General features: G+C 38.9%; 1 protein-coding gene across 4 annotated transcripts; it reads right to left on the bottom strand.

Annotated features, from left to right (window-relative positions):
* Positions 1-5505: 5505 nt before the first annotated feature.
* Positions 5506-25488, bottom strand: LOC140486910 (cyclin-L2-like). 4 transcript variants are annotated; one of them, XM_072586038.1, is made up of 11 exons: positions 25249-25488; positions 22850-22924; positions 19783-19892; positions 16447-16567; positions 13685-13749; positions 11197-11296; positions 10515-10619; positions 10286-10427; positions 9156-9276; positions 8415-8507; positions 5506-6870 (listed from the first exon to the last, which is right to left on the bottom strand). In XM_072586038.1, exons 1-11 carry the CDS (start codon positions 25453-25455, stop codon positions 6507-6509), a joined length of 1503 nt encoding a protein of 500 aa, XP_072442139.1. In that variant the 5' UTR covers positions 25456-25488; the 3' UTR covers positions 5506-6506. The 4 variants fall into 4 exon arrangements, with proteins under 4 accessions (XP_072442139.1, XP_072442138.1, XP_072442142.1 ...); XM_072586037.1 differs by having other exon boundaries at positions 5506-6873; XM_072586041.1 differs by lacking the exons at positions 13685-13749; positions 16447-16567; positions 19783-19892; positions 22850-22924; positions 25249-25488 and adding an exon at positions 12916-13044 and having other exon boundaries at positions 5506-6873.

Below are 25488 nucleotides of genomic sequence, written 5' to 3' on the forward strand. Positions count from 1 at the left end.
AAGAGGAACACCTATACAAAGTATTCGCCAAAAACGGATACCCTCACAATTTCATCAACAGATGCCTAAGAGAGAGACAACGGAACGAGGACATGCCGCAACCCAAAGGACTAGCCACACTACCATACATCAAGAGCACTTCCGAACTGACAGCCAGACTACTGCGACCACTCGGACTCATAACAGCACACAAACCAGCAGCCACGCTCAGACAACAACTCACCAGAACAAAGGACCCGATACCCAACATGAGCAAAACCAATGTAGTGTACAAAATCCCATGCAAGGACTGCACAAAACACTACATCGGACAAACAGGAAGACAGTTAACGATCCGTATACACGAATACCAACTAGCCACGAAATGACACGACCAGCTATCCTTAGTAGCCACACACACAGACGACAAGCAATATGAATTTGACTGAGACAACACTACCATTATAGGGCAAGCCAAACAGAGAACAGCCAGGGAATTCCTAGAGGCATGGCACTCATCCACAGACTCTATCAACAAACACATCGACCTGGACCCAATATACCGGCCACTACAGCGGACAGCTCGAACTGACAACCGGAAGCGGCAGAGACAGGCCACTATAAATGGCGGAGAAAACAGCACAGAAGCGCTTCACAGGAGGCTCCCAAGCACTGAGGATATCACCTAGACAGGGGATGAAACGTTTGCAAGACAAATTCCCAGCTCGGCGAACAGAACCACAACAGAGGTGGTAAACTTTAAGGGGGCATTAAGTCGGTGGAATGCAAAACTATGGACATATGTTCAAATCTCATCAGGAATTCAAATTCAATTCAAGTATCTGGCATACAGATGGCCATGAAAATAAAACCTTTAATTGTAACCTCACATCTGATTACCTAATACCTGTAAGAGAAAGAAATCTGACATCATTGACTGTTCTGATCTACTTGTGAATGCAGACCGACAGCAAACTGCCCTCTGAAATGGTTTAGCATGCCACTTAATGTACAGTATAAAAGCAAGTTACAGTTAAGCTGTATAATATCCATTGTACCCCCGTCCAGTTTGAGGTAACACATTGTAGGAGTAATGTGAAGGTATTTAAGAAGGTGCAGCAAGGACTTTTGGGAATGTTTCTGCAGATGAGATATGTTAATCATGTGGAATATTGGCAAAGCTGTGGCTGGTTTATTCAGAGAAGGTGATTTAACGATGTAAAGAAAAGTTGAACAGAATAGTTGAGGAAAATCTGCTCCCATTGGCAGAAGGGTTGAGGACCAAAGACACCAATTTAAGAATCAGAATCGACAAAAGGAAACTTCTTTTCACTTAATCATTTTAGCCCCTTTTATCCAAGATATAATCTCAGAATTCAACAATTCATTGACACTTCCATCATACCTAGGTTTTCTCTGCAAGATCCTAATAGCATATTTTGACACTCGACCCAAATATTCAAAGCAGGATTCCTGAACTATTCCCTGATTTCCTCTTTGGTCACTTTTTGACGCACTAAGGTTTACTTGTGATCTTGCCACATCCATTCTGGTCAATATTTACCCATCAGGAGCATCACTAAAAATTGGATTACCTGGTTTATTATCACATGGTTGGCTGGGGTTTTTGCAAATTGCCCACTTCTGTGACATTGCAATTATGAGTACATCACAAAGGTGGCTGCAATTCACTTCAGTATACCTGAAATTGTGAAAACAATGTAAATGCAAGACTTCATTCTCCAAAACTATTTTTTAAAATAGTTCTCTCTGTCAATCTGATAGTTTTTGTTACCCTTAATAACTACACCTATTTTGAGTTCCTTTCCTTGTATATGGTAAAATGGTTTTGCTTTAGTTTGTTTAATTATGATTTTAGATGTAGTTTGCTTTCCAGCTTCTTTTGTAGATATCATAACATTTTATTTGTTCTTTTTTAATTGGGGACCGAAATGTGAAAAGGGTCTTTCTATTTACTCAAAGGATAATTGCACTATTGCCCATCACTAGTTGTCTGTGAGAAGATGGTACTGAACTGCCCTCTACAACTGCAGGTGAATCCACAATGCTGTCAAGGAAGCAGGTCCACGATTTTTGACCCATTGACACTGAAGAAATGGTGATAAATGTTTGAGTCAGGATGCTGTGGGATCAGTGGTGGGACCACTGCTGTTTACAAGATACATTAATAATTTGGAGAAAGATAGTGAACATACTGTAACCAAACTTGCAAACAGCATTAAAAATAAGTTCAAAGGCAGGTTAGCAGAAGGATGCAAGCAGTTGACAGAGACAGCAAATTACTGCAGATGCTGGAATCTGAATTGGAAACCAAAAATACTGGATATCACAGCAGGTCAAACGGCATCAATGGAGAGCAAGTTAACGTTTTGACTCAAGATGAATCTTCATCAGAGCTGAAGTGAAGTGTAGAGGGGGCAGCATTTATGCTAAAATGTGGAGGGGGGTTGGAGTGCTGGGGGAGAAAGGATGTTGATCGTTCAGAATAAGTGATCAGAATGTGAGCATGGAGAAACAAATTTGTAAGGAAACTCTGGGACCTGATCAGGTGTACCCCAGAACTCTGGGAAGATAGGGAAGTGATTGTTGGGCCCCTACTAAAATATTGAAAGCCATAGGTGAGGTTCCAAAAGACTGGAGCTTGGCTAACATTATGCCACTATTTAAGAGAGGTGGTAAGGAAAAAGCCAAGGAACTACAGATTGGTGAGTCTGATATCAATGGTGGGCAAGTTGTTGGAAGGAATCCTTAGGGACAGATATACATGTATTTGGAAAGACAAGGACTGATTAGACATAGTCAGCACGGCTTTGTGACTGAAAAATCGTGACTCACTAACTTGACTTTCTTTAAGTAATGAAGAGGATTGATGAAGGCAGAGTGCTGGGGGTGATCTTTATGGACTTCAGTAAGGCATTCAACAAGGTTCCTCACAGTAGACTGGTTAGCAAGGTTAGATCATATGGAATACAGAGAACTAGCCATTTAGATACAGAACTGGCTTGAAGGTAGAACACAGAGGGTGGTGGTATAGGGTTGCTTTTCAGACTGGAGGCTGTGACCAGCAGTGTGCCACAAAGATCAGTGTTGGGTCCACTGCGTTTCGTCATTTATGTAACTGATTTGGATATGAATATAAGTACAGTTAGTAAGTTTGCAGGTAACACCAAAATTGGAGGTGTATTAGACAGCAAAGAAGGTTAACTCAGTGTACAACGGGATCTTAATCAGATGGGTGAATGAGTAGCAGATGGAGTTTAATTTAGATAAATGTGAGATGCTGCATTTTGGAAAGGCAAATCAGGCAGGACTTAAATACTTAGTGGTAAGGTCTGAGGGAGTGTTGGTAAACAGATACCTTGGAATGCAGGTATGACTCACTGGACCTGAAAAGTTAACTCTGCATTTTTCTCCACAAATGCTGTCAGACCTGCTCAGTTTCTCCAGCAGTTTGTTTTTGTTTCAGATTTCCAGCATGCAGACTTGTTTTATTATAACATTGAACAATTGCTGCAGCTCATCTACGCACACAAGGCAAACTTGCAGTTTGAGTCAGGAATTAGGAACGCAAATGCAATGGTGACATTTATTTTGAGGGGACTCGAATATAAAAGAGGGAAGCACTTCTAAGGCTCTGGTCAGACCACATTTGGAGTATTGTGTGCAGTTTTGGGTCCCATATCTCAGGAAGGATGCACTGGTCCTGGAGCACGTTCAGAGGAGGTTCAAGAGGATGGGAAGCTGAAAATATGAGGAATGTTTGAGGACTCTGGGTCTATATTTGATGGAGTTTAGAAGGATGGGGCGGTGGTGGTGGTAGGGGTATGTAATTGAAACATACAAAATACTAAATGGCCCAGACAGAGTAGATGTTGGGAAAATATTTCCATTGGTAGGAGAGACTAGTACCAAAGGGCATAGCCTTAGAGTAAAGGGAAGACTTTTTAAGAATGGAGATAACTTCAGCCAGAGAGTGGGGAATCTATGGAATTCATTGCCACAGGAGGCTGTGGAGGTCAGGTCATTGAGTATATTTCAGACTGAGATAGATAGGGTCTTGAGTATCAAGAGTTACAGGGAGAAAGTGGTAGAATAGGGTTGATGAACTTATTAACCATGATTAGCAGAGCAGAACCGATGGGCTGAATGGCCTAATTTCTGCTACTGTCTTATGATTTGCCATTGACTTTGCACTGACAACCCTCTTAAGTAACATTCCCCAATCTATCATAGAGAAAACAGATTTGGCTATTTAGATTCGGAGATTAGATTCCTGAATCAAGCACTCCACACTCTCTTGAAGAATTCCATCAAATACTGTTACTCATCCCCAAGAGGCTTCAGACAACCAGATTTTCAATTATTTCTTTCTTATTACACAATACATACTCAGAACACCTGCTCTCCAGTTGGTTCAACTTATTGTCCAGAAAACCATCCTTTATACACTCGCAAGAATTTCTCATGTATGGTTTTGTTATTAATTTTATTTGTCCTGTTTGGATATTAAAGTCACCCTTAACATGTTCCTTTAACTTACCATTTAAATGCCAGTTCCAAATCACCCCTAGATTTTTGCCCCTTGGTGTTTCTCAGCTCTTCCCCAACAAATTCAACACAGTTAAGGCTAATATCCTTCCTAATTCCTCTAGGAATTAAGGATAAAAAATACATGCTAGTGCAGCCACAACCCACATCCAATGAGCAAATTAAAACAACCTCTCATCATTATCTTAAATGTGCATTGTGCTGGCATTTGACTGGCCTCCAAAACATACAAATGTTAAACGTATCCATGTTTTAGTGGCACTCCCCAGCATAGAGGAGCACACCTCCAAATCCTTCGCCAACTGGCATCAAAAACACATGGTTACAAGCAGAATTCTCCTCCTCCCCCCTCAGTGATGCCAACCTGCCAGGAGCAGGGGGGAAAAAACAAGGTAGAATGTCTAGTTATTTCCAGTTAACATCTCCATGATCAATTCAAGGAAACACACTAGAATGGCTGGCATTTAGCTTCAAAAGCTGCAGAGTTCAATTTTTGTTTCATTAAAATAAAGGCTTCAGTTGCTCCTTCCCCTCTTTACAATTCAGCTCCTTTTGACTTAAAATAGTAATTCAAAATCTTTTGTAAGAACGTAAGTATGATCAAAACAGTAATTGATCTGACATATTAATGCAGCCAACCATGTTTATGTCACTATTAAGTAATAAATGAGAACATTTTCCATAAAGTTCCTATCTGACAATGATAGTTGAAACAGAGGAAATAATGTAAAGGACTTACATTGCAGGAAAGAGATGGGTTTTCTAAAAAGTTTATTTCTTGTAACAAACATTTTGATTAACTTCTGTAGCCATAACGCTTGAACTGTGGTCTCATGGGATCTACCATTGTATAGCACTTATTAATTCAGGCTGAATCTAAATGTATTCATTTGTTATGGCAACAGCATTAAGCCTGGAAATCCAATAGCAACTGACAACTTACAGTACACCAGTGAGTTCTAGTTAAAAAATTTATTTACAGTATATGCATATCCAAATTCCATTTGTAGTTCATAAAACTTACATATTCAAGGCACATGTATGTTTGCTGCACTACATTAGAAGTTTTATGTACAATATCTTCTGGTTGCAAGCAATTTGTTTTACTTAATAGAACAAAACATGTACACTTGAACAGACAGACAATTATCAGTTGCAAATAACCTTCCTGCCCCATCAAAAAAAGTTTGAAAATCTCTTTACAAATATTAAGTAACCTCTCTTAGGTACATTATTACTTCCCAAAGAAAAATTTTAAAGTACTTTACATAACTACAAAGACAATGGCTTCTTTCTGAAAAATACAATAGTGTATGCAGCAGCAAAATCAAAAATAGCCATGTATCTCTTCTGTAAAACCATATCACCGTCAATCCTACTTTAATGGTTCGGACCAAACAACAGGTGGATGTAATCACACATTTGAAAGAAATTTATTATTTTTAAAAATTAAACTGAATGAAATTGGCACCCAACTGCACCATCGAGACAACACTGAACACAAAATATAGTTCACAAAATTGAAGCTGACTGCTTCAAAGAGGGCATTTCTCTCTCCACTTCTCCAGGTGCATTGCACATGTCTGTTTACGGCCCTATATACAAACAGTTAACAGAAAAGGAAATCTTAAATGTCATGTTAACACAAGCAAGTTTTACAAAAAAAATAATTTACAAACCCTGAAACAATATAAAGCTGTGTAAACCATACACAACCAAGGTTTATCAGAAAATATTTAATATGAAATTTATCAGCAGTTGGTAAGACACTATTAAAAAAATCTTAATAGGGATGTCAGCAGGAGCCACTACATTGGTTTTCGAACTACAAGCAGTGCAATTTACACAACTAACCCTCAATGTTCTACAGGAACCTCTTTAACAAAGACTTGTTTAGAGATTGTATAAATCCTGAATAATACAAAGTTATGTAAACAACATTAAATAGGCTTCTCCCATCACCGCCGGTGTCTGCTGTGGCCAGAGTGGCTGTTGTGATGTTTTGAAGACCTTTCATAAGACCGTGATCGATCATGCCTTCGCTCTCTGTGATGGCTTCTGCTTTCTTTGTGTTTTCGAGGAAAATCTAAACGCTCTCTGGATCTGCTTCTAGATCTTGACAAACTTTTACTGTAGCTCCTGCTGTGTGAACGCCTGCGTTTATGGGAATTGTATTTGTATTCTCGCATATCATCGTATTCCTTGACTTTTGGCCTGCCAATGTAAGGTGAGCTTCGTTTGTGCCGTTGTGGAGGGGAATCACTGCGGCTTCTTGAGTGGCTGCGGGATCGAGAGCTGTTAGATGCAGAACGGCTTCTTGTTCTTCTGTTTGCAGGTTAAAAAAAAAAAATTCCAAAGCACAAATTAGTACATAAATAGAATCTAACTAGACAATTATCGAAAGATTACACTGCAAGGAGACATCCAACCCATCCAGTCCACTCCAGCTCTCTGCACAAACAACCCAACTATATCCACACCCCAACCCTTTCCCCAGAGCCCTGCAGCTTCGCACTTCAATTCTCTGTTGAAAGCCCTAATTGTATCTGCCTCCACAGCACTCTCAAGCAGTAAAATTCTAAACTATACACAGTATTTAAAAAAAACGAAAGAATTTTTTAACAAGGTCAATGGAAACAACAAAACAAGAAAATCCACAAATACTCCAAGACTTTTGAAACACCAGCTCAGTCAAATTAGCCAAGTGTTGGCACCAAAGATGTGCTGCTATTTGCAAACTTTCAATATTAACCATCTTTAACAGGTTCTTATGGGCTCCAATTAAGCTCACAACAGTATGAAGTTGCTCCCTTCCTGATATGGGGACAGTTCTTTACACACACCCATTAACTGCTTCAAGTTTGTGGAAAAAAGATTACATACGAACAGTCAAGTCTTTTGAAGATAGCAATTTGTTTTTTAATGCACTTTTGAAGGAACAGGAAGAGTTTGCCTTGGACTACACCAAAGAAAGAAAAATCTTGAGTGGGGGAAAGGAACGCCACTCACTTTTGTACAAACTTGTTAGATAGTAAACTTGTACAGTGGTGAAATGTTTATTAACTTGCTTCCAAAAATATGATCAACTTTTCTAAAGAAGGAAAATGCAAATTCTATGAGCAGATCTGTCCAATTTCCAACTCCCAATCTGCTAATTTTGATTACATTAATATTAATCTCAAATCAGCAGCTCCAACAGTTCAGCAATGAGCAACACAATGCAATGTCAGCCTTTCAGCCAGAACACATGTATGTTCCCAAATACAGGAACAGGACAAAGTAAAGACAATCCCTACGGTCAATATTTTTAGAATCCAGTGGGCTTCCTTCTGCTTTACCCGTGAGACAAGTGATGCTTGTCTTCTGATTTACACAACCTTTGTAGCATTAATGTGGGTTAAAAATCACAACACCAAGAGAAACTGTAGTCTTTATTCGCCCCTAAAGCAGCAAATCCTTTGGACAGATCTAATTTCTTATTTGGCTTTCTAACACTGTTTAATAACGCTCCTGTGAAGCAACTTGCAACATTTTACCAGTGTAAAGGAGGTAAACAAGTACATGATGCTGGCTTAAGTACTTCTGACACAGAAGCAAATGCACTACCGACTGAGTCACGTATCACTGGAATCTCAGAAAAATGGCCTTTTAAGTATCAGTGTCTATTCTTTTATAATGCGCCAGCTATTAGTATAACAAAGTCAAAATGGCATTTCAAGCGAGTCAGTTACAGTACTGTTTTGCTCAACACTAGGCACTGGCAAACTACTAGATATTGCTTTTACACAAGCACAAGAGAAATACCTAGCAAAGGCAGTGACAGAAGTTAGTGAAATACTAACACTTGAGTTTAATGTATTACTTACCGTCTCCGTGGAGAATGTGAATGAGAGCGAGACCTCGAGTAACTCCGACCTTTGCTTCTGCTTCGACTTCTGCTATTCTTCCCCTTTTGAACACTAGGAGAAAAAAAAAATTGGAATTGTAAGGTAGGCATCTATAATCCTGACAAAACAGACCTTTTGCTCTTTTGGGCAAAACAACAGATCAGTGGTCAACACTGCTGCCTCACAGCACCAGGGACCAGGCTTCAATTACAGCCTCAGATCACTGTCTGGTGTTCAGTTTGCACATACTCCCTGTATCTGCATGGATTTCCTCCGACAGTCCAAGGACATGCAGGTTAGGGTGGATTGGTCATGCTAAATTGTCCATAATGTCCAGAGATGTGTAGGTTAAGTGGATTACCCATGAGAAATGCAGCATTACAGGGATAAGGCATGAAGCTGAGATGCTTTTTGGAGAGTCAGTGAGAACTTGTTAGGCCAAATGACTTGTTTCCACAATGTGGGGATTCTACAGAATTTCTATGATTCTATGAAAGCAGCAGCAATTCTGGGAACAAAGAACTGTGCAACTTGTGATTTCCTTACAGGAAACCAAAAGATGACATCTTACAAGAGGCAATTTTCCCGTTAGTACAGAAAAACTACTTAAATCATTTAAAATTGGTCATTACCAGAAACTAAACATTTACTATAACTATTCTCAAACTAGAAATTGGAATGCACTGTTAAGGAAAATACATATGGTACATTCTTACTAACCCATTAAAAGGACTGTTAGATCGGGGCCATTTTTCTTCCTCATCCAGTTTTCGTCTAGCATTTTTCATTGCCTGGATAGAAAGCGGTGAAGGTTTTTCAAGTTTTCCATCTTTGGGAGAATCTACAAAGCACAACACAGATCATTTAGATAAAAAGGTCAGGAAATCACAGTGAAACAAACTTGTTAAATTAAATCATGACTGATGGAATAACCCCAATTTAGCTCTGTAAATCTTCATAAATGAGCATTTTCAGCATCAGATTTGAAAGTTTTAATTGATTCCTGTAACTCAAGGCTGTTTTTTTTGTTAAAACAAAAAAGGGGCTGTTTTCCAAATGAAAATGTTTCATAACACTGCCCCTAAACAGCTGCTTACATCCCCTTGCTCTGGACATTCCCATTCCTCTTATCCATTTTTTAAAAAATTATCTAAACACAATTAAATCACTTATGCTTTTGGCAAAAAAAAAAATCAACCTGTCCTCATTTAATCTCTTTAATTTCGGAATTGGGACAGGGTTAAAAAGCTGAGGTTACACAGAACCTCGGGTAATATCTCCTGTTGGAGATCATAAAACATTCTATATGACCACCAGTCAACAATCCCAAATACATTACTGGGGTTTCAAATTTAACAGTTTATCTCTGCTGCTAATATTTTGTGTAGGACCCTCCAAAGTTCTCAAGATCAAACCCGACTAGAAAGACAAAACCAGATTACTCAGAAAGGACCAGCAGAAAATGTATTTTATTTTTAGTTGGTGGGCAAGCGTTCAATCATTTGCCTTTGATAGATTGTTAATAACTTTGCCACCACCTTGAATAATATGATAGTTTTGCAAATTAAATTATTTTCCCTTCCCTTCATAAATAAGAGCCTGGCAGCTGTAATGTTTCAATCTGAAAAAGGCACAATTCCCAAATCTAGGGAATTTGGGAAAATTATGACTAAGGTTTTACTGTTGACATAAACTGAATATATAATGATTCAATAATGATTCAATTTCCACTTAGAACAAGGGAAGGTATCACATCAAGGATAAACTAACATGTTTTTCAGCATTCAAATTTCAGATGACTTATAAGAGGAGCAATGGCAAATTTAATTTAACAAAGCAAAAGATTGCACCTGGTTTTGAAGATGGTGAGAAGCTTGGTGGAGCATCTAATGCAGGTGTACCATCTGGTAAAAGACCTTTGGCTTTTGCTTTTGCTTCTTGAAGAGCTACCTTTCGCTTTTCAACTTCACTGTCAAGGTGTTCCAAATTTGCCTGCAAGAATAATTAACATTCTGAACTAAGGAACAACTCTCCTTTTCAAAGACAATATAACCAATTTGTATCTCAAAAGATTCAAACCTTTTTCCTAGTGTAGAGCTTTAAGATTTTCACACAGATTTCCTTCATTTCTTCTTCACTTGTTCCAAACAATAGAAACCAATGGGGACGATTTGGAAGTGGAATCTGCCAAAAGATTATGCCAAACTATATGACCATTGAACTTAATTATTCAAGTTCAGCGTTCTTAGTCTACCTGAAAATACTTGTATTAATCTCAACTTTCTACTGAAGCCTCTAGAGTACCAGATTTTCTTGAGCAAACACCGCATGGTCAGAGGCATATTTAATAATAAAAAAAATCTTTATGCTATCAATGCCTATATCCTCTTTGGTTAAAATTACAGACAAAAAAATGACCAAAAGACAATATCTAAACTCAAGCCTCTTTCACAAGGCTGAATCCAGGTAATGAGTAGAGTAACCCCAAATCATACAGACTAAAATAACTTTTAGACTTAATCTCAGGCCTCAGCCAAGACATTAGATCAGTATGGGAAGGACATTATTAGAGACTTTTTAAAAAGGTCAGGATTTCCAGACACTTGACAAAAATGGCCAGGTTATCATCAGCAGTTGACAAATCTGACTCTCATACAAAGACAACTATGACACTGGACAGTTAGCTCGAAACATTTAGAACAACATCCCAGCAAATTTAGAAGCAAATACGTATTTGCGAAAAAAAAAGACGTTCACCAACCTCAAGAGCCCGAGCAGCCAAGTAGATGCATGCACAGGCAATGGTCTCTGGATGGTACCTGACAAATACATCTGTCCGTAGGCTGTCATTCATATAATTCCTGAAAGAGATAATGAAAACGTTGCGGCAACCCACCCAACACACTGCTAAATTCTAAATGTAGCTGCTTCAGATGAAAAGTCAAAAAGCCACACAGGGTTGAAAATGCTCAATGTTTTCTTATTTTACAATACTATCAAAAGTAGAAGAACAAAAAAAAATGTTAAAGAATCTGGAGATGACCAAAACATTCACCCAAACGTGGATATGTGTTTGTCTGTAGGTCAATTCTTATCTTGCATCTTATTAGCCAATTACTACAGGTTAAAATCAAGACAACTTCATGAATAACCGTCAGATAAATCAAACCTTAAAGTGCCAATTGTAGCCACCCCATTACATTTAGACAATTTTGATCCAATGGCTTAGTTCAATGCAGCTTCTATACACTTCTTAACGTCTAATTTCATTCCCCCTGTAAGTATACAGTCCAAATTACACATTTTTAAAGTTATTAATCTCACTTCATGAGAAAATGTGGACATTGAGAGATTAAGCAAGTCTCTCAGCACAGTATTTCAGCCGTGAAGATTAGTATTCCAAGAGCATGCATTCACACAGCTCTGGATTGGAAACATTCAGAAACAGTACAGGAATTATGACATCGACTTCAGTGCTCTGTTTTTTGGCAATGAGGTGTACGTGGATAAATACTGGTGAATCAGTAATTTCAGATTTGTATGAATAAAAAGGAACCTTTAATGGCAATTTATTCTACCACAGCAATATTGGATAAGCTTTTTTTTAAAACCCTGTATACATTGCACAAATAAGCATTTTGATCCCTGCATGGTATAGAACACAAAAGAAAGTAAAAAAAAAGAGAACCCATTTTAACCTCCGTGCTGAGCTACTCACTGGCCTGCTCTCATGTGATAAACCAATACAACTCAAGACGTGCAATGTAAAATTAAGACATACTTAAAGCATCCATATTTAATGAAAGTCTCGAGATAATGATCCGTGCTAGAATATCTGAACTTCTCGTCTCCTTGATCACAAAAGCATGTAAAATGCAAAAAAATATAGTTTTTTCCATGCACCAGCAATATTCCAGTCATTGATATCTTCTCAAGCCTGTACAGATCAAAGATCAATAATGTGACTTGACGGTTTGCAAACTTGAAATCAGTCTTTATCCAATCTCAACAGGCCACGCAATCAAATATTATGAAAGCACTCCTCTTCATAATTGTTGTATTTGTCGCAAATACTTAGTGAAAGCACTTTTAATTCTCCCCCATCTTCATTAGCGACAACAGCATAGAATAATTCTTCTTGTTCATAGTCCAAGTATTCAAGATTCAGCCAAATCAGAAATTGAAAGCTGCAAGATATCACAGGTGCTGCACAACAGTCAGAAGAGTTTCAACAGTCGCATTAACAGTCTTTTGATTAGGATTTCTTCCATTACAGCAATTAATAAAAATAGGCCAATACAAAATTGTTTATAATAAAACATATATAACTATTAAATGTAAACATTAAAATTTGCATTAGAAACATTACTTTTAAGAATTTAACATTTTACATTTATAAAACAAAACATTTCAATTATTATATGTATATTTTTAAAAATTGTTTAACACAAGAAGCAGTTGGCCAGTTACTATATACCACCTCTCACTAGACAGTCAGCCTTCTTGGAGGAGAACCTGCAATGGATTGGTTCAAAGTGGCAGCCAGTTAGGGCCATCCTGGCATCAAAGTGCTTTGGAGGGCAGTTCAGAAGTCTTAGTCACTTACCATCAGGGTCTACCCTTTGATCGAAAGAGTAGAAAAAAAAGAAAAGTTAAAATGGGTTCTCAATTAAGCAAATGCTACACCAGCCATAAAAAGACTAGTGAGCAGAAATATGAAATTTTATCCTAGTAAGATTTTTCACATAAATCAGGTAAATGTTTGAAAAATAAGAATTAAATGGTCTAACAAATCACATTTGTCCCCACCCACCACTAAACGTGATCACGACACTTAATTGATTTGATAAACGAAATTAAAAGTCTCCAAACAGAAGTTATTACAGGTATGCTAACATGTTCTCACTTCTGGCAAGGCACAATTAGCAAGTTCACTTCGTACTTTTGTTTCTCACATGGTAACTTTCTGACCTTGACTTTGTATCAAGGGAGATGAATAACAAAAATGATCTTTCTACAAACGAAAGTCACCGTTCACATTGCCAAAGTCTTTGGATCAATCACTAAATGCTCTCTGCATTCCCTTGTTGACAAGATACCAGAACCCTAATCAAAGGTTACCATCCTGTCACATATAGGGAATGGTAGACAGTGAAGGGTGGAGGATAAGGATACGTGAAATACATGGATACATATTTCTGCCACTGTCTTTGCTGGTCATCTATCAAAGACAAAGAAAATCAACTTACCATGCAGTTTGGACCAGAGGCCGGTTACGTTCACATTCTAACACCTGAAGGTACATAACGATAATCTGGAAGATACAGGTTATAGAGTTACAACTGAACCTCATTTAGTAATTAGTGGAGTGGTGTTAAACAGAACCTAATACACCATTAATACTGTCTGCAAGTGTCATTTCAATCGATTAGTTGTTTTCAACTAATCTACAGTGTACAGATTTGCACTGGAACAATTGGGAGAATTCTACTTTCATCCTTGAAAGAGTAGATCCACAAAGTCTCAAGAGTCAAATGGCCTTATCTCTGAATTTCGTTGTGGTTACAAAATAGTAACAAATCTAAACAGTTCTGCGCGAGTACAACTTCACTGGCAGTAAAGTACAGAGCTATAGCTAAAAATGACTGTCAAGTCTACTGCCTCTCATTTAAACTGCAGGAGAAGAACAGTGCATGTGATCAAAACTGCAACAAGGTTCACTTAACTAATTATTGAGCTCCTGGAATATGGGGTGCAAAGTAAAGGTGGTAAGATATTTGCTCAAGTTCTTCCCTCCCTCAATGCATTTGCCAAATATTTTAATAACTTTCCTCAACGATGGGATTGTGATTGCAATTGTAAAAATGTGAATAAAATGCATGAAAACTATTTTGACAGTGCCACATTCAAAGTTATGCACACATACATTTGTGCCTTACATATTCAGACTGCACCAATTCTGATTCCTCAGCGTAGAAGTATTGTCAAATCTCCGCTAACCTCAATCTACATTCAGCCAACAGATAAATATATCATGCACCTGATATGGATGAAAGAAAAGACTTGCTGATTGCCATATCTGCACTACCTCAATGTCCTTTTAAGGCTCAGCATATACTGAAGAATGTGCACAAAAAAATTGCCAACGTACGCAAAAATACATCAGTAAACATACCAGTCCAGAAAGTAACAATTTCATTATGCAGATTTGTACAGTAACTTTCCATAGCAAGAATTGGCATTTTATGCACTGATCAGGCGGCACTTACTCCATATCCTTCCAATGTTTCTAATTGGCTTTGGTTTAAGTTGTTAAATTCCGCCGGTCCAACATGCAGGGAGAGTCTCAGTTTAAAGTCCAGTGGGAATGTGCAAAATATCTATCACATCATACATGCAGGTTCTCAATAACCAAAGCATAGCTCTTCGGCCTATACTGGAGGAGACAATGTTGCATGTGGCCACGTAGATTTTTATTTCCTGGCTGCAACAATCCCAAATAAACTAGAACCATTAGTCCCCACTATCAAATGAATTATCTAATTCATTTGAATTTCCAACTTTAACAATTATGCAAGCATTACATAACTTCCAGACCTTCCCACAACTCAGCAAGGCTATACAGAATCAACACACTTGCTAATTTATCTTTCAAACAGAGGATAGGTTCTCCAATTCTGATGGAGGTTCACACGCCTGTCAAAACAGCAATACCTTTCTTTCCCCACAGCCTAACCTGCTGAACATTCCCAGCATTTCCAGATTTTATTTCCAGAGTCCAAACACTTTCAGTTCCTTGCTTTTACTCAAATACAGGGAAGTCCCTGATTTACAAATGCCAACATGATTTAATATTGGAGTGTATTAATATTAAATGCATAGATCTGACATAGAAATGTTTCCTCATAATCAGAGCCGACTATTTTATACTGTCCTCAGTGTCCCAGCTGCTAACAAATTCAAGAAAGGAACTTGTTCACAATCTGGCGTCTGCCTGCACTCCATACCCACCCATTAAAACTCAGTAGCCAGACAAGAGTCAAAATTCACAATTAAGCAAGTTTTACCAGCAGAATAGAACATTCAAGTCCCAACTGATCGATGCTCATGGTTTTAGAATTTTTAAAAAACGAATTAACCGAATGCGGGAATCACTGTCCCAGAATCTACAGCCCATTTTTACTTATGAGCAGAAGTGATGGTGAGGCCGCCTTTTGAACTGCTGAAATCCATGTGGTGCAGACACACACACAGACCTGTTAGGAAAGGAGTTCCAGGATTTTGATCCTGGGACAGTGAAGAATGGCAATATATTTCCAAGTCAGAGTGGCATGTAACTTGTAGGGGAGTTGATGGAGTTTGCAAGAACCTACAGCCTTTGCCCTAAGTGATAGAGGGTGCAGATTTGCAAAGTGCCAAAGGAGCCCTAGCAAGTTACTAGTATCTTTTAAATGGTACACAATACTACCATTGTGGTCATGGTGAAGGAAGTGCTCGTTGGAAGCAGGCTGTGGGTGGCACCAACACTTCTTGAACACTGTTGGAGCTGCACCTATTCAGCCAAGCAGTAAGTATTTCATCACACTTCTGACTTGTAAGCAGTTTTATAACCAAACTTCAATAGCTAAAGAGCACACCACTGCAACCTAACCGCATTTACTTAAGTACACGCCTGCCCCTGCTAAAGTATGGAGCAAAAAATGAGTACTTCTGAATTTGTGCTGGAAATGGTCAATGTCTAGAAAAAGAATAGAACAAAGAAACTGAGCTCAATTAACCTCTTGCATAAACACTGAGTTTAGATCAATCACAAGGCAGAAAATTAAATGCTTGACTGAGATAACAAGGAAGTTATAAATTAACGCAAGTCCATATTGTTCATGTTCTTGGCTCACTGTTGAAATGAAGGATGGGGCAACATTACACTCTATCCAGATTAGTGCTCAAGTGAACAGAATTCAGATTTTTAAAAAATTGGTTAAATCTTAAAAAGCAAGTTAAACAGACAAACCTTATGAGGGTGCTTGACGTGAACACAGAATCCCAGCTCCTTTAACACTCGTCTTTCTGCCTTTATTACTTGGTTTTTCAGGTTGACATAGCTTTGGTCCAAAGGAAGTGGCGTAGGAGATCTTTAACATAAGAGGAACCATATTAACTCAAAATATTAGTCATTACTGCCCCCAATCTAAAATATTGGACAACTAACAGTAAGTAAATATCAACTGATTGCATTAACCAGGGCTAACGCTTTTAGGAATAAATTTAATGTAGACTCCAAATGCCAAATTCACATTCTTCAATAACATGTTAGTTTTTTTTTCTTCCCCAGTTAAACACTTTTTTTGAAAGCTTAAGTGCCTTAATACAACTACTGTGATTTCCTGTTTCAAGATAATTACCAGTGGAGTATAGCCAAGGCAAATAAAGCTAAAGGCCAAGTGTTGGAAAACTGATTAAATAATTAGGTGGCTGTTTTGAGCAGCATGGATGCAATCAACCAAAAAGGCCTTTTTCTGTATTTTACATCTCAATGATTCTATAACTGTGCTCAGTCAGACAATTGACTATAATGGCAATCTGAAGCAAATAATGAATAGAACTTGGCAACAACCTTGTAGCACTTATTATTAACCTTTCATGGGATGTGGGGATACTGATTGTAGGTACTTATTGCCTGTCCCGAGTCACCAAAGGTGGTGGTGAGTTCCCCTCTGGAACTATTGCAGTCCATTTGAGGCAGGCAGACTCATGATGCCATTGGACAGGGAGCTCCAGAATCTTGATGCAGTAACAAAGGAATGGCAATACATTTTCAAGTCAGAATACTGAGTGGCTTAGAGGGAATGCAGATGTGGTACCAATCTTTAACCTGGATAGGGTCATGCCTCTTGATTGTTGTTGCTGCTACACCTATTCAGGCTTCCGGGGAGGATTCCATCACCCTCCTGACTTGTGTCTGTACAAAGGAACCTCAATTACCCAAATACCAATTATCCGAAAATCAGATTATCTGAAGGAGATCGCCAGGTCCCAATGGAAACATTACATCAAAGGCGTGTTTCCAAGAGTGGTTGCGTCTTTTGCTTACAGGGATTAAACAGGCACCGTCTGCAAATGACTCGCTGCCCACGCTCTCTCTCCTTACACTTCCCATGGAGTTCCACACAGCAGTGTATCCTAAATCCCTCTTCCCCACATAATCTCTCCAACATTGTCCTGTACTGGGCAAAAGTGGAACCTGCCAAAAAATTGCAGTAAAAAGTTGAGTGCGCACTATTTGGAGACTTACCCCACAAAGACAGCAGCAGCAGTCATGTTGTTGGCATCCAGATCAGCTGCCCAGGAGAGGGGGTGGGGGTGTGCAGGGCGGGGGAGGGGGCGTGCGGCAGCGTTACACAGGGTTGGGGGCAGGGCCTCACGCACAGAGTGCTGCTGCAGTCTCCTGAAGTCAGGAAGAGAGCTACTTGCTGTACAATTCCTAGAATCTGTCCTGCTCTTGTAGCCACTGCATTTATATGGTTGGTTCTTTCTGTTTGTGATAAATGCCAATACCTCCTACCCCACCTCTCAAGTCGACTGTGGTGTATTCAGTGATGGTAATGCCATCAAATGTCAAGGGCTGGTGGTTTGATTATCTCGCTCTCTTAAAGCACAGAAAAAAGGCCTGTCAGCCCATCCCACTTCTGCCAGTCAAAAATAACCACCTAACTACCCTGAACCCATTTCCAGCTCTTGTCCCGTAGCCTTTTATGCCTTGGCATCGCAAGTACACATCTAAATTTTTCGATTGTGCAGGTTTTTGCTTCTACCACCAATACAGGCAGTGTTCCAGATTTCAACTCGCCTCTAGGTGATTCTGCCACATACATACACACAAACAGCACTCGACTCTGGTTTTGTAAGTTTTGAGAAGATTTGTAGCTCAGGTTGAGTTTCAGGATATAGATCTGCTTGCTGAACTGGAAGGTTCATTTTCAGATGTTTCGTCACTATACTAGGTAACATCTTCAGTGAGCCTCCGGACAAAGCTTTGTCCAGATGCTCACTGAAGATGTTACCTAGTATGGTGACCTTCCAGCTCAGCGAGCAAACCTACATTTGCTAGGGATCTTTAATTCCATATTCTGCCAAATACAGCTTTAATGCCAAAGGCAGCCACTCTCGCCTTGCATCTGGAATTCAGCTGTTTTGTGTATGTTTGAACTAAGGCTGTAATCAGGTCAGGAGCCAAGTGGCCCGAGGGAAGCCAAACTGAGTATCAACGAGCAGACTACTGCTGAACAAATGCTATTCGATTGCACTGTGAATGTCACCTCCCATCATTTTACTGTTGATCAAAAGTCAACTGATGAGGCAGTACAGAGGAACCTTGATTATCCAAAGGACACAGGCAGGGAGTATTTCGTTTGGCTCATCGAATTCCAGATAACATAGTTTAGCCAAGCATTAGGACCTTGCAATCTTGCCAGATAATCCGAAATTCGGATAATCGAATGCCAGATAATTGAAGTTCTTCTACAATTGACCAGGTTGCATTTATCCTGAATTTTGTGGATAGGACATACCAGGGCATTTTTCACATTGTTGGCTAAGTCATAAGTTTAAAGTTTATCTTTTACGCTGATGTGTTGGGCTCCCCCATCATACAGGATGAGGTTAGTTAATTCTCCACCACTGTGGGTGTAGCAGGACTTAGAGGTGATTCCACAGGAATAGAATTATTTAAATGCCTGTCCATCATTTGCCACTTCTGCTGTTTGGCATTCAAGAAATAAAACAGTTATAAGAGCTAACAAACGTAAGAAATCAGCTTTACATCCACTTTCATGTTTTCAGAAATTACTTAATGGGCCAGTGTTTTTATGGCCCATTCCAAGAATATGGGCTCAACATAGTTCCATGTTCTGCTGTGCAAGTACTGCTCATATCCTAAAGGAGTTGTCCCTGGACAGAAGATGATTTCTATGATGCAGAAATCTACAGTAACTGGCCTTGTCTATAGGGATTTAAACCATCTTACCAGTAAAATGGCCATGATAAATGAACACGTACCTTGACTGCATAAATCCAAGTCGTTATTTAACCAATTAGTACTACAACTTTCAACAAAACCCTACCTTGGCACAAATAAAATAAGAATTCTCAGGATAGTTTCTGAATTCAGAAACAAGAGTCAGATTTGTGCTATGATTAGGGTCTAAATCAAATATTTGCTTCTGAAATTCTCAAGTTTCAGCTAAAGCTCAATTATTTCAAGTCAGGAGGTTACTGAGAAAAGCAGCCCTTTAATCACCATTTCAGGTCTGTTTTATACTCACTAATCATATAAATAGTCGCAACTTACTTCTTCTCCCTGAGTTTTCGCAAATGATGAAATACATTAATGACATCCCGAATGCGCCTAGGGTCTTCTTCAATTTTAGATGCCAAATGAACACATGCCATCGATAATATCTGTTACGGGAGGGGAAAAAAAATAGCATTTTAATTTTATTGAAGTGATCTATTTACTTGTCTTCCACCTGTATTTTCTAACCCCTAGGTACATCCCAAGATTCCTTCATCCCTAGAATGGTGAGCTGATGGAATTCTCTGCCACAGGAGGCAGCTGAGGCAAAAACATTGAATGGTTTCAAGGAAGAGTTAGATATAGCTTCTCAGGCTAAAATGGATCAAAGGGTATGAGATGAAAGTGACAACTGAGTACTATGCCTGATGATCAAGTATGGACACATTGAAAGGTGTAGCAGGCTCAAAAGGGCCGAATGGCCTACTCACATTCCTATTTCCTATATCATAATCACACATTCATCGTTCGCCATTGATGCAACTGCTCTTTAAAACAAAACTGAATTTCCCATCTCCTATTTCTTGACATTGCTTATGATGCACACTTCACAGACAAAGCTTTTCTTAAACACATTAATTTTGTTGCTGCCGCCATCATTAATCAGATAGATTTTGGATAATAATGAAAACATATAGCCCATAAGTGTTCAAATTCAGACTGTGTTGTCGCACTATCAGATGTGCAAGTCAATTTATGGACAGCAAGTTGCATCAACAGCAAGAAAATTAGTCAATAAATAGAATAAAGGGCATAGGAGTAGACCATAGTGCTCCTTATGGCTACTGTATGACTCCACAAGACCATGGACTCTATTTTTCTGCCCAATTCTCACACCACTATTCCCTTAATGCCTGGAAATCTAGCAAGCTTAGCTTTGAACGTACCAAACTGTACAACCACAGCCTCGGAGATATATAATTTCAAATTGAAGACTCAAACTTTTTATCTTGACACTACCAATATCTAGCTAAAGAAGTGATTCTTTGATAGAATCAAAGAATTTTATGTCAATTAGACCATCAGCCATCCTTCTAAATGCCAATGAATAATTCTACTCTTTCACTCTCTATAATCAATCTTCTGCATCAAAAACATATTTTTGAACAAATGCAAGTGTATTCTTATTCTGGCGAGGTGCCAAAACTAGTATTCTGGAATGGTCTCACCAAGGTCCTATAATATTGCAGCAAGTCTTCCTGTGGCGCCCTTGTAATAAAGACTAACATACAATTTCCCTAATTACTTACTGTACTGTGTTAACATGAACTTTACAATTCATATGCATGACACAACTGGCTTGCTGTGTATGTCAGCAATTTCCAATTTTGCATTTTCAAAAATTCTGCTTTCTTCATACTTTCTACCAGGTAGATAATATCCATATCCCCTTTTGCTTTCTTTCTGCCCTTTCACAACCTATATTTCCCACAAAACCAGTTATGCCAGCAAATGTGTATATTTTACACTTTGGATCTATAATACCTAAAAAGTTACATTTTAAATAAGGGCAGGAGCAACATGGTGGCTCAGTGGTCAGCAAGGCTGCCTCATAGCGCCAGAGATACAGGTTCGATTCCAGCCTCAGTCGACTGCCTGTGTGGAGTGTGCACATTCTCCCAGTGTCTGCATGGGTTTCCTTCGACAATCCAAAGATGTGCAGGTTAGGTGAATTGGCCATGCTAAATTGCCCATAGTGTAGGTTATTAGTTAGGGGAATGGGTCTGGGTGGGTTACTTTTCAGAGAGCCAGTGTGGATTTATTAGGCCAAAAGACTTGTTTCTACACTGTAGGGATTCTAAATCTTTGCGCGACATGGTGGCTTAGTGGTAAGCTATGCTGCCTCACAGCGCCTGGGACCCAGGTTCAATTCTGGGACTCAGGCAACCGTCTGCGTGGAGTTTGCACGCTCTCCCCATGTCTGCGTGGGTTTCCTCCAGGTGCTGAAGGACCTGTTTCCATCTTGGAGCTAATCTAATCTAAATGGTAGCTAAGTAATCTCTCCTTACCCTCAATTAAACCCTATTAAGTTGCTATACCGTTTTCAAGATTCTATGTAATAACATGTCTGAACAGGTTGTCTAAAATAATGACATTTCCGGTCTGTAGGAAGGTTACTCTGCTGCCTGTGTATTCCATTTTGTAAAGACTGCTCTAAACCTTGCAATTCCATAATATTTGCCATTGAACTCTCCTGCTACCCAACTTTGCGTCTGGAGTAGGTACTCCTACGCTAAACTACACTGTCATATGGCAACAATATACAAGGATCCAAAGTGAAAGCCTGCATCACTTTCCCCATCCGCATCACAGTAGCTTAAAGCACTGGCAAAATTATTATTTCCTGTTGGAAGGGTGGATAGTTAAGCTCAGTGCCTCACTTTGTTGTTTTGATTGGAGCTACTGTATACAAGAAAATTAGAAAAAATATGAAACAGACCAGTTCATGTGAATTACTATGAGCAATGGCATACAGGATATATAATTACATAATAAAATTATAAATTTTATATTTTTATAAACATCATAAACACTTCAGACTACTTTCATCATACCCACTCATACTTGCAGTAAAATGGAAAATTTGTTATTGTACGTGTTATATATTTCAGGGGGAAAATCTACTTAAAACTAGACTTCCATATATAATCTCAGAAACATGGATCACAAAGCAGGAAAATCAATAAGACTTTGTACACTGCTACAAAATCATAGGATCAGGATCCAAAGGAAACTTAACAGTGTTGTACACTCAAATAGATGCCAATAAAGTAGATTTGACATACACTACATGGGTTTCATTACCACAATAAATAAAATTTGTGCTAATTTGGGTCGGATAATGGGAAGTGTGATGCAATGGAGAACCACTCATTGAAAGTTGAGATGGTTATTTGCAGTCTTTATAAGCTTGTCTTGCACATCTAATGATATCCTCAAGAACAACTATGGCTGGCAAGTGCAGACTCCATCCCAAAATATCTGTCAAATGCATTTAATCAAAAACACAATATTCTGAATATTCCTGTTGAATTCAATCTCACTTTAAACTCTTTACACTTACCTCCATGGGATGCTTCACAAAAGATTTTGAATAGAAGAAGCGCTGAAATAAAACTTGTCCAGTTGCCATTGCCACCTAATCCACAAAAAGAACATTGCTTAATAAATTCATGTGCCTTATATGCACTCAATATTAATAGAAATTTTACATACTATTTTTATTTGTTCATGAGAAATGAACATCTATCCCTAAGTGCCCAGAAAGCAGGCACTAAGAGCAAGCGTACTTGCTGTGTTTCTAGAGTTGCATGTAGGCTGGGCCAGGCCAGGCCAGTTAAAGATGCCAGATTCCCTTTCCCAAAGGATATCAGTGAATCAGATGAATATCTACAAGAATCAATAATGGTTACAGAGCCACCATTAGACTAGCTTTTATCGCAGATCTTTAATGAATTCGAATTTCACCATCTGCCATGGTAGGCTTCAAACACATGACCCAGAACTCTGGAACTGAAAACATTATACAAGTCAATTTGCATCATTATTTTTCTGATTAAGAGGATTTACTCCAGTCCATGCAAACCTAAGAGTGTTAAATAAAAAGGCTCATTTAAACTTTGCAGTACAGTTTTGAAATACAGTAGAGTCTCTAATTAGAAAAGAAAATGAGGACACTATTTGGTCCCTCAAACTTTGACAAACAATCATAACTAATTTGACTGCGGTTTCAGTTCCACATTTCCACAAATCCCCAATGACCCTTGGCTCCCTTGTTTCGGATGAATCTATCCACCCTGCTTTAATAATATTCAATGATTCAGTCTCTGCTGCTGTCTGGGAAACAATACTACAGACCAACTCTCCATCGCCACTATAAATAGAAGAGCCATTGTTTTTAAACTGTATACTCTGGTTCTAACCACTCCCACAAAGGGAAATATTCCTACAGGTTCCATCTCAAGATCACTTATCTGTCTCAAAAGATCAGTTTAAATGACACTGACTTATTCTACCCAACTTTCCTTTACAAGATAGCCCCACATTTCCATCCAGTAAGCAGCTGAATTAATGTTCTTGGAACTGCTTCGAATGTATACAGGAAAGTATACATGTGATGCGATGACTCATACTGTACACAGTACTCCAGTTATGGTCTCATGAAGAGTCATTGGAATGAATGGCAAAATCAGAGGCTCCAGTGAAAATGTCCTCATGATGATTTGCAAAGCTAAATTGAATTCATCTATCAGAAAGTGACTGAAAGCTGAACTGGCACAAACTTCAAAACAAAACAGCAGCACCAACCTTGTCTGGCTTAAATATGACTCAGGTCCTATGTTACTTTTAATGCTTTGATAGTCTGCACCACAGGACAGTTGAGTAAAAACAAATTCCTGGTACAAAAGCAAGATATTGACGATTTCTGGAAACCAGAAATAAAAATTCCTTCTGCAGAACAACCCCATCTCAGGATAATTAAAATAGACAAAATACAACCATGCTAACACTGATTATACTTTAAAAAATTCCAAAATGAGAATCAGTATTCAAATTATAAACATTTATGACCCATTCAATGAAAATCCATATTTTGTTCCAAATTGAATTGTTACAGGGAGGAAAGTCTTAAAATTGAATAAACTTCAAATCAATCTGCCACTGATGATCTTAGCCAGCAACCGAGATGAGAAAATTAATACCACCACACCACAGAGACTGTAGAACAGGATCTTGGTGACTCATGCACATATGTTCTAGCATTAAATACTGTCATACAGGATTAAACAGTGGTGTGCCAGAATTCCCAAACGCGAAGCATTGTTCTTTTTTGGGAACGGAGGGGAAGTGAGTCTCCCAAAGCATGGCTGAGTTAGACCTTTTGTTACTTGGACACCAAGGAAATGAAAAAAAAGGTCAGTCGCACTCTAACAAAAAAAAAGACTAATTTAAAAATAGCAAATGTACAAAAAAAAACTACATTTCAACTACAATTAAACTCAACAAGATTCTATAATTCTAAGTTTAACTCGTCTGAAAGGTGATTTCAGTAAACTTACAAGTGGCCTTGACCCAATTTCCTGTTTTTCACCCAAACACCACGACGACAGCACAAAGGCATAGGACTATTTAAACTACACAACCTTTCTCCATTTAATGTTTTAAATGGCTGATGACAGGGGAGTTAAACTAAACAATTAAATTGAAGAGTTTTAATCTGATGTTAAGGCGGAGAGATTCAGAAGCTTCAGTTATTCCGAGTAGCCGCCATGGCTTCCATTGACACTCACCATCTCTTCCGCCCTCAATGTAAAGATCCCAATCTCGCAAACCACCCCCCACACCGAAATAAAGGGGTAACTAGACCCGAGTCAGAAATTCACGCTAGAGTACCGCAACGGCTCTGCCCAGCAGCTTTCCGAAATCCCGAATTCAGAGCAAAAGCAAGGCCCCAGGCTGTACCTGAGGGAGTTTCAACAAGATGCCGGCGGCCTGGATTAACTCGCATCCCACTATCCTCAGGTCAGTCTCCACCTCCGGGTCGAGGCCGTCCGACACAGAAGCCGTCAGGGAAAGTTTCTCCTCGGAGATCAGGCAGTTTTCTAGGGTCAGGGCAATGCTGGAATAGAGTTTGTCACCGATCAGGATCCCACTGCCACCAGCCGCCATTTTGTCCGCCTCTCCACTCCGTGCGCGCCAGCT

Source organism: Chiloscyllium punctatum, chromosome 16, assembly GCF_047496795.1.
Source record: "Chiloscyllium punctatum isolate Juve2018m chromosome 16, sChiPun1.3, whole genome shotgun sequence".
Lineage (NCBI taxonomy): Eukaryota > Metazoa > Chordata > Chondrichthyes > Orectolobiformes > Hemiscylliidae > Chiloscyllium > Chiloscyllium punctatum.